Below are 13854 nucleotides of genomic sequence, written 5' to 3'. Positions count from 1 at the left end.
GATTAGCTGCCATTTTCAGACGTGTGTCCATCAATTTCAACAGGCAAGCATTATAACTAACACATTTAAAAATGGATAGTGAGTGTGACGGCCACAAACTGACAGCATCCATTTGTAGTTTCTTATGTCTTTCCAAGCCTGGAAAACTATAATAATGTTTTTGCACTAGTAGTATATTAATACTACTCTAGTTGCTATATTGCTAAAGTAATTTTGTCTGCGCAAGTGCACCACCATGTGGTTTTCCACAGGATGCATAGGCATAACTAACTTTTGAGTTTAGTACTGCAGAGTGATAAAAAGCAAAGTTTTACTTCAGTTTAAACTCCTGCACCTATTTTATTTATTTTATGATGACTTTATGCATCAAACTTAATAAGCTGGAAAAAACACACGAGTTCCAGTGTATGCATTTCTTTTAATTTTGGTTTCCCTTTTTGACATGTCACATTTGTTCTCATGAAACTGGACCTTAAGAACATAGAAAGTGGTGGCATGAAGGAAAACAGCAAAAACGAAGGCAGTACAGTGAAAAAAAATGAAAAAAAAAAACAAACAAACCGGCATTGCATCCTGTTCGTAACCAACTCATTTTGGTTGATTTTCATTACTACAGTTTCCGGCCCTGAAACCATCAAACGTGGTATTCTTCTCCTTCATGCTGTAAAATAACACAAAAGCTCCTCTGTGTTCATCAGTAGTATTTTCCCAGCTGTTTTTTTCCTATCTGGAGACAGCCCAGGGTGACATCTCTGAGGTGAACGGGACTGCCAGATCTACCAGCAGACACTTGAAACAAACAGACAAACAGAAAATCAAACAACAGGCTGTCACACACCCTGAGATGATTCCATTTCACATTCACTCAGTGGCAGAAACAACAAGAAAACAAAAGGGAATCTCTTTTCTTTCTTTCAGCCTCAAGGAAGTAGTGCAGATGATGGGATTCCCACAGCTGACCAGCGCTGTTCTGGTGTGATAAATTAAAGGTGAAATCACACAAAAACTTTCAAAAAGGTCCTGCAAGTAAGTCTATGTGAGAGTTCTACTTTGATGAACTCGTCTTTGTCCTCAGTGACTTCCAAGCTGCTCCCACCATTCATCCTTTCATGGAGCCTGTCAAGTGCTCCACTTTCTTTGGCCCTCCCATCACGGATTGTCCTTCAGAGGTGAGAAACAAAGGCCTCGTTTTTTCCTCACGTTGGCCTCGAGGTTCGCTGGAGAGTGCGTCGGAGGGTCAGGTGGTCCAGGTTTGCTTGCTCCTGTTTCACCTTTTGGCCTTTAACTTCGGCTCATGGGTGCAAAGGTTATCTAACCTTAAGAAAGAGGTAAACACCGAGTGGGTGCAGAAAGGAGGATAGAGTAGAAAGGATAAAAGAATAGACATTTATTCAGCATCTGAACATGGAAAAAGCCAACAAAAAATAATATATTTTAAACAATTTAGCCTGTTAAAAAGGGAAAGATAAAATCATCATGTTTAATTATATGAAAAAATAGTGTAATTGTTCTTATGTCTTACAGCAAAGCTGCAAATAAAAGCCCCAGATTTCCAGGAAGCTTTTTTTAAAATATATTTTAACTCAATACCAGTAATACTTTGTGCCTTCCGATTGGCTGGCAATCAATTCAGTCAGGTGCTTCTATTTTTTGGCAGCAATAACATTAATTAAACTGTTTGTGTTGCATTGTTTGGAACAAAAACCTGCAGACCGGTTTGGAGATCTCTGGGTTAAACAATGAAATATGAGAATTCAAAATTGCCTCCTTGAGATGTCATTATTACTCATTACTGTGCTCGAGTCTATCACTGTGTATATTTTTGTGTTCACACATGATTTTCTCTATCACAAAGTGTGAACAATTCCCCAATAACAAAATTTATATTTTGAGTAACCGTCTTTCACATGAAAGTCATTTATTATAGGTGTCATCTTTGCCTTAAAATAACCAAGCACATATTCACACCCACGAGGAGCAGAACTGGCAATAAATTCATCACACACAAAAAAGCTGAAAAGCAAATGAATGACTATATATTATTGGAAAGACTATAATCAGTAGCAAACTGAAATTTTCACAAGTCTCATTTCATTATTCAATATTTAAAGCTGCTATTCTGGGTGAACTGAAATAACCTTGATAGAGTTGCTACTGACCTTCTGCAACTCTTCTCTCAACCAAGAGGGAAGAGGCTGTCCAAGTCTATGCAACAGTTTTGACAGCTCAACATTGTGTTCCCTGTAGTACCTGGAGAGAAATGCCCGAGCCTACACACAGAAGAGAATATAATAGGACAAATGTCAAAACTGGAATGATGCCAAGAAAGCACAGGAAGAAAATGGTATATTTTAGACCAGGGGGCGCCAATTCGGATCCTTAGAGGCATCAATCCAGTTTGTTTTCCATGTCTCCCAACTTGCAGCACAGCTGAACTAAATGATCAACCAATCAGCAAGCTGCCCAGGAGCCTGATAATGATCTTATTTGATCCTGGTGTGTTGGAAGAGGAAGACATGGAAATCAGACAGTGCTGATCCCTGTTTGAGAAGAGAATGACAACATCAGGTAGTTTTCCTATGTTGTTTGTTTTTTGCTATTTCAATGTTTCCCTGAGTATGAATATAAAAAAAGTCCTTAAAAATACATCAATGTTGCATGAAATCTGAACATTACTATAATATTGTGAAATGTACTTAAACTGTGTGAAATGTGGTCGGATCTATTTGAACTAATTTATGTTTGTGTTGTAAGAGGGGCAATATGTGTTTACACAGGTTTACTGTTTTGCATTTGTCCAAGAGATCGGAAGATATCTTAAGATATGATTGCATGATCATGTTTGTCATCCAAATAGAATGTAAATGTTCCCTTAATTCCCCCATTTTACTTCTGGATCTCCTTTACTTTCATTCTAATCAATATGTTGACTGGACTGTCATAGCTTTAAACACTGCCATTAGATAATAATAGTAATAATTAAAGTGTTTTTGTTTTTGGTAAAAGATTTTGTGCAACAGTTTGTTTAGACAGGAACATGATTTGAATTAAGTAACTAAATTACTGCATCTAAGCTTTCACTTTTTGCCAGGTTAGTCAGGACCATTTCACTTCTACTCTGTACTATCAAATAATCTTTCTGTAAAACAAAAAAGGTCCAGATTTCCTGGTTTCTAGATTAGATTAGACATAATTGTGAGTTAGAAATGACAGAATTATCATTTACATTTGATCATGTGGTATTCTATGAGGTTAATTTTAATGTGACTTTACTCCATTAAGGTTGGGGCAAAATCTCATCTTGTAGAATCAGAAAGAATACCTAAATGCAAAATACAGTATACATGAAACGGAAATGATGAATTGGATTTCACAGTTCGATGAAGCATCTTGAAGGCGAGGATTGTAAAAAATCATAAAAGAAATTATCTTCCGCTACAAAGCATTCAAACTCCTTTCTGCTTTTTCCTCTTTGAAGGGTGTTGTCCCACAGATTAATTACAGGTGAGTGCAGCACACCCATTAGCTATGTGCGACTGCACTGGGAAAATGAATTGAGTCTATGGGCACTTATCTTCATTTCAGAGTAAACGCACCTTCTGTTTAATCACGTTGCAGAAGCAAAGGATTAAAGATTAGACCCTTTTTAATATATATATATATTTATGTTTTGTCATTATGGAGGTTTTCTTATGTCCATGTTACTTTGGAAAGCTGCTTGTTCACTGGCACTGTTTCATTCAATACATAATATGCAATGTTTACTTTTTTTTTTTTTTTTTTTTTACCTCTGGTTCCATAGGAGGATATTTTCGCCCTTTACTCCTCCCTAAGCACTTTGTCTTTCCTCCCTCAAGGAGCTGGCACCAAAAGCCCTTTTGGGGGTCGAATCTGATTAGGAAGAAAAACAAGCAAGGACAACTCATTATTTGAGAGGAAACACACTCAATTCAATGTGATTTATCTCTCTTCAGCTGTACCAAAATGCTGCACAAAAAAACAAAAATCCAATCACAACTCTCAATTCATTCTGTTGGAATACTTATCCTCTTAATTTGCTTGATTAGAAAATAGATCGCAAGGAATTTAACTAAAATATGATATTATTGTTTTAACTGATAATTAAGTTTTTTAATCTTCCCGCATTATTAATTAAGAATGGGGTCTTTTTTAGTGGTAAATGTTAGAATAAAAAAAGAAATCTATAATAGGAATTGTCTTTATCTAAATGAAATGTTACTCCTAAAGCCACAAAGTTGGTGTTGATGCCAATCGAAATATCTTCAATATTTGTATTCTATGCATTATTAATGAGATGTGAGACTAAAAAACAAAATAAAGGGAAAATACTTCATATTGTTGCTTCATACTGTTTCCATTTGATACAACTTTTATGGCACCTTATCTTATACCAAACTATTTTTTTTTTGTATGGAAAGCCAAGGCCTCTTCTATAGCAAACTAGGATCGAAGTGAAAGTTAATAAAAATCCTGCTCTTCATGCATTATTCGGCAATCCTATCAAATGTTCTTTTTCTCCATGTGACGAGACAACTGAAAGAAAATATTAAATAAAGAGCCTTTGTTGTTGAGGAGCTGTCAGGTTTGTGGCATGTCAAAAGACCAACAAAAATATATATGCTTTTTTTGGGCCTGTCTTTGCGGTCCTCCCTCTTACATTTACCATGGACTTGCACACACATTTAGACACACTCCTGTCAAGTTGCATCTCTCTGCACATTATTTGTATGCACGTCAGTCTGCGATCTTTGACAGAGGCACTCTCTGTCTCCATGTACACAACTTGAGACTCCTGTCTGGATGAGAGGGACAGGCTGCATTCTAATGAGCAGTTTTTGGATGATAAACCGTTTAGCAGTTCTCCCACATTTATAGAACGTACGCACCTGAATCAAATAATCGGGATCGGTATGCAGCTGGAAAGCTTGCTGATGAGTTGATCATTTGATTGAGGTGTGGTAGAGGAGGGAGATATGGAAAAAGACTGGATAGCTCTGCTAGTTGTTTTTTTTTGTTGTTAAAAAATTCAATATTTTTTATCGGAAAATTACCACTGCATGTTGACAACTTATGGGGTTACAGTAATCCTGAAGCAGATTATTTTTCTTCATTATAAAGTTCTGTGGGTGCAATGGCTTGATGCTTTGGTTTAAATATTGTGTGAAATCTTTCTTTATGGGAAATCAGAGATAAGTGACTTACGCGAGTGCCTGTGAGTAGTTGTAATGAGGAGTGACACCCAGAAACTTTTGTACTTCATCCATTACAGCAGCAGGGTCTGCTCTTAGTTGATGGCCGTCTATGATCAGCACCTATATAGAAAAAAAACATGAATATTTTAGAAATGGGTTATATAGAAGTGCATGACTAAAGTCAACATGATGTAAAGGGTACCTGGTTGGCGGGGTAGTATGTAAGCCACCTTTCAAGATGTGTGGCGTACATGCCAGGGTTCAAACAGCGGTTTTGTAGGGAACGTAGGTCAGTTGGGGCTCCTGCTTTAGCACTGATGACGTCATAGAAACTAAAGCGAAGTGCGGCATGGTCCTCGTGAGCTCTCTGATGCTGTGGTGACAAAAAAAACACAAATAAAGAAAAAAAAATATCTGATCATCTATTGTTTGCAGTTGCATAAGTAATGTAATATGAATACTCTTATGTATAAAGAATGTTTAGTTCTTGACAGACAGATTTAAAGTTACATATTTTTTACCTGATGTATATAAATTCAAGTGATCAGCGTACACGGTACATATTTCGATGTGTTTGTGTATTCACCTGGTACCAGCTATAGGCTCTATCCGAAGGATTGATAAGGAGGGTGATGATTTTGGCTTTGGGCAGCAGGGCTGCGACACGCCGTGGGGAATCCTCTGAGGGGAAGTAGTTGGCACTTTTCTCAAACAAGAAGTCTGTACTTATGTTGGAGGGCACAGGGAAAAACTCCATGTACCTGTAGGAAGAAATGCACACATATTGTGATGTATGTATATATATTTGTTCTGTTTGGCTAGCAGAACTCTGAACTGTCACTCTATTGTAGTGGAAGGTTTTGTCTTTCCCACTGATCTACGTTTAGCCTAGTTGTTTGGGGAACCACCTTCAAATCCCATGCCTTGGCATTCATTCAGAAAATGGTGGCATTTGGGAATGGGATTTTTCTCCAATTGTAAGAGTCCAAATATAGTAGCAGATTATTCATCCGCCTATCTTGATGGGGAATGACCAGAGCCAAAAGAACAAGCTTACCAATATGAATTGTCTAGATAAGGCTCACCCTTAAATAAGACATGCATGTTAGGTTGTGGTTTTGGTCCTAACTGATCCTGCACAGTTAAACCAATTAGGTTTCTGCTAAAACTACTATATAGTACTTGACTTGAATCAACTGTTTATATTTTTAAGTCACCAGATGGAGCGTTTGGTGAAAAGCTGCCGTTTTGTTTGGGTGGAAATAAATCCTGCACCCAATGCAGCTCTTTCTGGAATAGTTTGGAGACCTCTGTTATAACCCAAAATAAGTACTACTTAACACATTTCTGCAACACAAATGCAATAATTTATAGAGGGTGCCAGATGGAGACAAACTGGTGTGCTCAATGTCAAAAAGAAAATAAACTGCAAAAGACATTTCAAAGTTTGAAAAAAACAAAACTTGAAATGAGCTTGCTTATATTATTGCAACAATGACTTTCAAGTATAAGACATCCGTGTCCCTGCCAGCTAAATGACCCATTTACTGGTCAATTTAGGTCTTTGTATGCCTCCGAGCTTATTTTTAAAAGCCTGAAAGGATCATTTTGAAGACAACCAAATGCTTTATCTGTCATTCAAGGCATAAAAGAGAAATGGCTCTGTCTACTTGATTGAATGGTTGTTTGATATAGCTCACTCATTTGTGGATTCTAGCCAATCAGGTGGAAAAGAAATCCAGAGCCGAGTACACAGAGATAGTGGTGTATTTCCTCACCAGTCAATCCCTTTGTGATAGTTATTGGTGTTGAAGAACTGGACCTCCTCATAAGTCTTTGGACTAGGGAAGTTGCTGGAGATGGAAGGATGCATGAGGAGGAAGAGATAAAGTGCTGTCGTCCCTGCAAAGAAAGAGCATAATTCATAAGGAGTTCATTAATTCAGTTGAGCAGAGGGAAATGTGAGCATGTGTGATGAATGTCACTCTCTCAGCCATTCCTGATACTTTCTTGACTAACCAACCAACCCTCAACTTCTGGACAATGCACAGTCTTCGCATGCATCTACGCTCAGCACAGAAAAAACTATTTTGTGTTTTTTAATCACAGAATGATTCTTATTTTTTTCTTCAAAGTACACAGAAATCCTAAATAAAAAAGCATAAAAGATTGTTTTGTTTGTGTAGTTCTTTATCTCAAATAAAATAGCATGTGGGTAGAGTAATGGGTCTCAGAGTCAGTCTCCCACTGACAGTGTCCAGAGAGCGAGATGGATTAAAATAATTGTCTCTTGTGAATTGTGGGCAAGCAAGTTATTATATATTTTGTACTTATAGTTTGTTGTGGTCTAGACGTAAACAACGTCAAATAAAGTTATTCTCATATCTTGATCAACAATATTACTTACCTACTGGGCTATTTTATAAATGTATAAATTAAAACAGGATATTATTATATTTTTGAAGGCATACCATAGTATATAAAACTGTGTTTACCGCATTGGTTCTGGATATTATCCTTGCCCAATGTGACCATAAATAAAAAAGTAGTAGTTCAGCAGATTTCTATTGGTCAGGCAGTTTTCCTAGGGGCCACAGTAGTCCTATTTGTGTCTAAATAGTGCATCATGCGATCATATCACCCTTATTTTGTACATATATATTTATTTTGCTATGGAAAAAACTACAAATCTACACAGTCCCAGAGGAATAATATTTAAGGTGCCCGTCTTTACAGAAATTTGTAGAACATTTATGGTCATAGGATAGTTAAGTGAATAATACCTGTTTTCTGTGGTCCCACCACCAAGAACTTGGGTAACCTGTCACAAGTCTTTTCCTTAGACCAAATGTCTTTGTGTCGTTTGTCATCACATGGATTCTGCAAGAGCATAAAGAAATAATAAGGATACATTTACAATACTACATTTTAAATATAATGTATACTCAAACGAGTGCATTATTAAAACATGCCTTGCAAGTAATGTAAATGATTGAGGGGCCACATGTCTACCCTAAAATGTCACTTATCATTCAATAAAATATGGGGACGTTTCTTCATTTTCATTAGATAAACTTCTATCGCATTTTGACCATTGTGGAACAAATTATGCAAAATATGCCTTTTAATTATGAAAAATCCAAGTTGCAAAACCTCTTCTGGAATGAATTGATTTAACGTTTAGAGATGCATTTAATGAATAAACCCAAATCCAAGAACACAAAGGTACCTGCCACTGTGGGTCCCTCTGTTCAGGGAACAACTGAAAGTATTTGTGTGCAAGCTGACGTGGGGGAAGTGTGTGGAGCCTTAGGGTTGTCCATGAGCGAAGAAAAGTGGCGAGGTGGACAAACGTGTAGAGTCCTAGACGGTCATTGCCGTAGTTGGATAAGTGGGTCATGAATATACTGATCTGAAAAAAATATAGGAAAAGGAAATCAAGAGATTGGTAAAAAGGGATGGAACAATACTGTAAATGTAGATCCACAAATAGGATGCAGTATTGGGCTGAGAAAAACGGTAATAAAGTCTAAATTGAATTCCCCCATTCCCATGTTTGCGTAGGATTAAGGTAACACAGGAAATTCAATTGCTGTAGCTGTGAGTGGAGTGGAACGCAAACAGATTATTTGTAAGTCAGAGCACCTGTCCAGCGGGAATCAATATTGTTAACACTTTGCAAAGTAAAAGAGGCGTTTTGGATTATGTAACACTGAGTGCAGCTTCAAGAAGGAAAACAACTACTTGGAATACATGTTTTAAATCTTGATTACAGATTAAGTAGAGGCAATATTTAACTAGGTGATGATGGGGATATGGGGATTTCTGTATACAGTATATTTTGTGTGTGGGAGTTTGATATCGGTATGGGGTTGGGATCTTGGGGGTTTTGGTGGATGTGTGATGTATGCACATCCACACTGTTGTTTTTACAGGATGAGACCAGGGATACACGCACATTCAGACGAATGCAATTAAACACATATGTGCAATTCTTTTGTAAGTGGAAGACATGGGAGATGTCTGGAAGAAATGGTAACATTAGCCATTAGAACATGAATTATTTGTCGTCTGTGTGCATGAGGGATTGTGTGTCAGAATATTTGGGTCTTTGGATGTTAACACTTGCACACACACACACGCACACACACGCACACACACACACACACACACACACACACACACACACACACACACACACACACATGCATGCACCCCTGCACACATCCACGTGGGAACACCGGGGTACTGCTTTAGAGGTTTCAGCGAATAGAAAGCGACAGCGTTGGGGTTTGACGGATCAGCATCTGGCCAAACTGGAAAGCTGTCGGGAATAACAAGTCTCACAACACTGAAGTGATTGTGTGTGTGTGTGTTTGTGTGTGTGTCATTTTGGCGGTTCTACACAGCACAGAGTTTGTATGCACTCCAATTAAGTTTGTTTGCCTCATGTTGTCATCTCAGCTAAATTGTGCATCTTTTTCATTATAAACTAGTGGGTGGCTGTGAAAGCATAGATGCAATACAGTGATGATCATCACATTCTCAACCACTAAATCTGTTTCATATGAAACACGACATTGGAAGCCTCTTCTTTCATGGATGTCACTTCATGGACATGTGAAAAATTGAACAAGGCAGTCTCCCACTGGAGATTTCTATTCACATTTGGGATGTAGAAAGATTATTGCCTGAGGCAGAAAGCAGAAGGAAAGGCGATGAGGGAAAAAGATGCAAAACGTGGACATTATGAGATAGTTACAGTATGCAGTTATGTAAATAAAGAAAGACTCCGTTATGTTGTGTAGTGGTGTTTGTACATGGGAGTGGGGGGAGGCAATTTGATCAAAAAGTGATGTATGGTTTCTCTTCAATAGTTTATGATGATTTGGTTGGGAGGGATTTGTGTAGTGTGTATATGTGCAGGTCAGAGAGAAAGAGAAACTAGCTGGATACTAAAATGGAAACATTAATTATAGAGTGTAAGTGTTGGCTGCCAAATGAAACAAAAGGAAAAAGACAGGCTGATTGAGTTTAGAATTGGAAAAGAGGAGGAAATTAGAAGAAGTGTTGGACACATGTGGATCATAAAGAAAAAGAAAAGAATGTAACCTTGGTGTGTCTGAATTTAAAAAGCCACTTGACACAGCAGAGAACCCTAAACCTTCACAGTGGAACAACCAATATTGGCTTCGAATTCAATTAACTGAACCATGTAGACCTTTTTTTTTCTCCTTTGACACCCAATGTTGTGACTCAATTGTTGAAAGTTGAATTTCAGAATTTTCCATTTGTGCCTTTAATTTAAAAATGGGCTAATAATTGACTTTTTCACTGTATAACTCTGAAGTCATCAGTGCACCAAATGAAGAAGTCTGTAAATGTGAGAGTAATAATACCAATGCCATTTTAATCTTTGTCCCGTGTCTCTTTCTCCCAATGGTCTTACGCAAACACTTTCATTTCCTCCCTCCTCCCTCATCTTTGAACGTCTTATTGGAGAGCTTTCGTCTGCCCAAAAATGTCACTTTATGTTTTACAACACATTCACACTGACCTAGATGCTCTAAAGAAGCTTGTCACTTCTACATGGGGTGATGTTCATCAAAATCCATCTACATCCACACAAATACGCACACAACTGACAAACATCAAAATCTAGTAGGATTAGGCTAGTCATTTAAGATGAGTTATAACTTGTTGCATCCTACTATGACATGATTGCACGATTTGTGGAAATTACTTTTTTTTTTTACTTGTACTGGCTAAAGCTTGTTTTGGTAAGGCTGTTCTTCCAGCGATCCACTTTCATCCATTCACTATCCTTCTATCCATTCTATAGAATTCAGTATCCTTCCATCCATTCTATAGAATTCACTATCCTTCTATCCATTCTTCATTGACTGCATCCATCCATTCATTTACAGTGACATCACTATGTATCCTTTGACCCATAAACCGTAACTTTTCCATCCATCATCCTCATGCTCATGTTATTTATCTTTCCATAATCTTTATTCTACATCTTTAAATGACTGATTCAGTGAAATCCATGCACGTTTCGATAAATTTACTTACTTTCTTGCACAGTACCTATCATTCATCTTTTATATTTCCATTCCACACTCATCAGTTAACATCTGAGTTTAGTTAAGTTTCATTCCTAGTCTTTCTGTTTCATCCTTTTTTAGTTGGACATTAGCTTTTACTGTTCATGCCAGCTCCTCATGTACCCCACTCCCATCTGCTTTAAAGGCCTATTTGGCAAAATATGGGGTAATGTGGAAGAACTTCAAAGCTCCATTTTTTTTACCTAATCATTTAGATTAGGCTTGAACTGAAGACCGCTGATGGCATATGCTCAACAATCTTTTATCTAATTATAGATAAAAAGTGAACATTGATGCCACACTTATTCCTACTTTCACTAAGTGCACTCACCAATACTCCTAATAATGCATACTTTCATTCACCCTGCATTAAACCTTTACTAGCCAATTCCCCATTACATACCACTTAGTTCCGCATACAATTCTCCTCAATAGCCTTATTGCAGCGAAAAGAAACAATTTGCCTCTCAATGTTTGCATTACTTTGTTGCCTATGCCTTTTATTCTGTTTTCTCGGTGCCTATTTGGCTTTCTCTCCCTCTGCTGTTGATAATCGAAAAGCTGAATGTCAATACAGCAAATGGTTCTAATTCAATTTATTCTGTCTGCTCCAGTCAAATTCTACTGTATCCCTCCATTCCTGAAATATTTTACTGCCCTTCTCCCACTTGGTAATTGCTTCCTTTATTTGTCCTGTTACTGCATCGTGTGTGTGTGTTCAAGTGCGTTAGTGGGTGTGTATGTGTGTGTGTGTCTGCGTGCAACTGCCAAAGCTAATAGAGGTGAGCAGGAGGATACTGCAGTAGGGAATGGAAATAAGACAACAAAAAAACCCTCTAGCAAGTTAGCAAATTTGGGACTCTCTATTTGGGGTTTTGGATGTGGGGGGAAAAAAGGAATGAGTGAAAAGTCAAGCTTCCAGGAAGGGAAAGTGTAAAACACCAAGATTGAAAGGCAGCAGAGGGGATAGTGCTGACTTTTTAGGGTTTGGCTAATAAGCAGAGAGGCAGAGTTAATCGTAAATGTCAGCCCTGATAAATGTCTGCGTCTTTGCTGATGTAAGCAAATCAGGTAGGATAAACATACAGTTAGATTCCGGCAGAAACATTAACATATGCATTAGTCTGTGGCTGTGCGAGTATTTCTGATCCTATTCTGTATACCCCTGGATTCTCAAATGACATGAGATACCGTGACCTGAAAATTAAAACATGTTCGTTTGTTCTCCTCCCTCTCTCTTACTCTACATTTTCAACACTTCGCTGATCATTTATCCATGGAATCTTGGCTCCTGTTTGCTGTTTGCAGAGCCCAGGTCAGGCAATCAATTGCTGAGCTTGTGTTGGGAGGGGCATGCAGGGTTCTCAGTAATTGACGGGGTGGCCACGGCATGATGAAGTATACAAATGTGGGGACATGCAGTCCCACCAGCTTGCTGGTGGTTGTCACTGAACTGCCACCACGGGGCGAATGTGATTAAAAATCATTGAATAGGAAGTGACAATGTTACCATCGTGTGGATCATCACACAAAAGGAAAGCCTAGAGGGATGAAAGCTACACGCTTCAGAACGCTATTGATTGCAAAGCACACACTCTAATGAAAGCTTTTGTCTCTGCAAATGGAAACCTAGCTGCGAGACAGAAAAGTGAATCATCAGTGGCTACATCGTGTGGGGATGTGTGTTGGGTGTTTGTGAGACATGTCAGGGAACTGTCATGTAAGGTTTAAATTGCTTTTGCGTTTAAAAAGTGCCTTCATTAGGAGGTTCAGTATAAGATCCACCCGATATAGGAGAACAAATGTCAAAAGGAGGATGACAAAAACTACAATTAATTAGTTTTTGTCATCCCCCCCTTTGTCATTTCTTCTGATATATATATATATATATATATATATATATATATATATATATATATATATATATATATATATATATATATATATATATATATATATATATATATATATATATATATATATATATATATATATATATATATATATATATATATATATATATATATATATATATATATATATATATATATATATATATATATATATATATATATATATATATATATATATATATATATATATATATATATATATATATATATATATATATATATATATATATATATATATATATATATATATATATATATATATATATATATATATATATATATATATATATATATATATATATATATATATATATATATATATATATATATATATATATATATATATATATATATATATATATATATATATATATATATATATATATATATATATATATATATATATATATATATATATATATATATATATATATATATATATATATATATATATATATATATATATATATATATATATATATATATATATATATATATATATATATATATATATATATATATATATATATATATATATATATATATATATATATATATATATATATATATATATATATATATATATATATATATATATATATATATATATATATATAT

At 36.2% G+C, this 13854-nt stretch overlaps 1 protein-coding gene and 1 long non-coding RNA gene across 4 annotated transcripts in view; one reads left to right on the top strand and one right to left on the bottom strand.

The window, feature by feature from the left end:
* Nucleotides 1-398: 398 nt before the first annotated feature.
* The window catches only part of ndst3 (N-deacetylase/N-sulfotransferase (heparan glucosaminyl) 3), a 31467-nt gene continuing 18011 nt past the window's right edge, over nt 399-13854 (bottom strand). Inside the window, exons 7-15 of one of the 2 annotated variants that reach the window (XM_077718762.1) lie at nt 8443-8625; nt 7997-8093; nt 6992-7115; nt 5800-5974; nt 5416-5586; nt 5224-5333; nt 3789-3891; nt 2160-2270; nt 399-1316 (exon numbers count right to left, since the gene is read on the bottom strand). In XM_077718762.1, the coding sequence (XP_077574888.1) occupies nt 1308-1316; nt 2160-2270; nt 3789-3891; nt 5224-5333; nt 5416-5586; nt 5800-5974; nt 6992-7115; nt 7997-8093; nt 8443-8625 (1083 nt within the window). In that variant the 3' untranslated portion in view covers nt 399-1307. The remainder of the gene's footprint in view (nt 1317-2159; nt 2271-3788; nt 3892-5223; nt 5334-5415; nt 5587-5799; nt 5975-6991; nt 7116-7996; nt 8094-8442; nt 8626-13854) is intronic. The other variant, XM_077718761.1, reaches the window with a different exon arrangement.
* LOC144198008 (uncharacterized) overlaps nt 2213-13854 on the top strand; it is a 75666-nt gene continuing 64024 nt past the window's right edge. The window contains exon 1 of one of the 2 annotated variants that reach the window (XR_013326639.1): nt 2213-2568. This is a non-coding gene — a long non-coding RNA (uncharacterized LOC144198008). The remainder of the gene's footprint in view (nt 2569-13854) is intronic. The other variant, XR_013326640.1, reaches the window with a different exon arrangement.

Source organism: Stigmatopora nigra, chromosome 6, assembly GCF_051989575.1.
Source record: "Stigmatopora nigra isolate UIUO_SnigA chromosome 6, RoL_Snig_1.1, whole genome shotgun sequence".
Taxonomy (NCBI): Eukaryota; Metazoa; Chordata; class Actinopteri; order Syngnathiformes; family Syngnathidae; genus Stigmatopora; species Stigmatopora nigra.
This window is presented reverse-complemented; position numbering and strand designations above follow the sequence as displayed.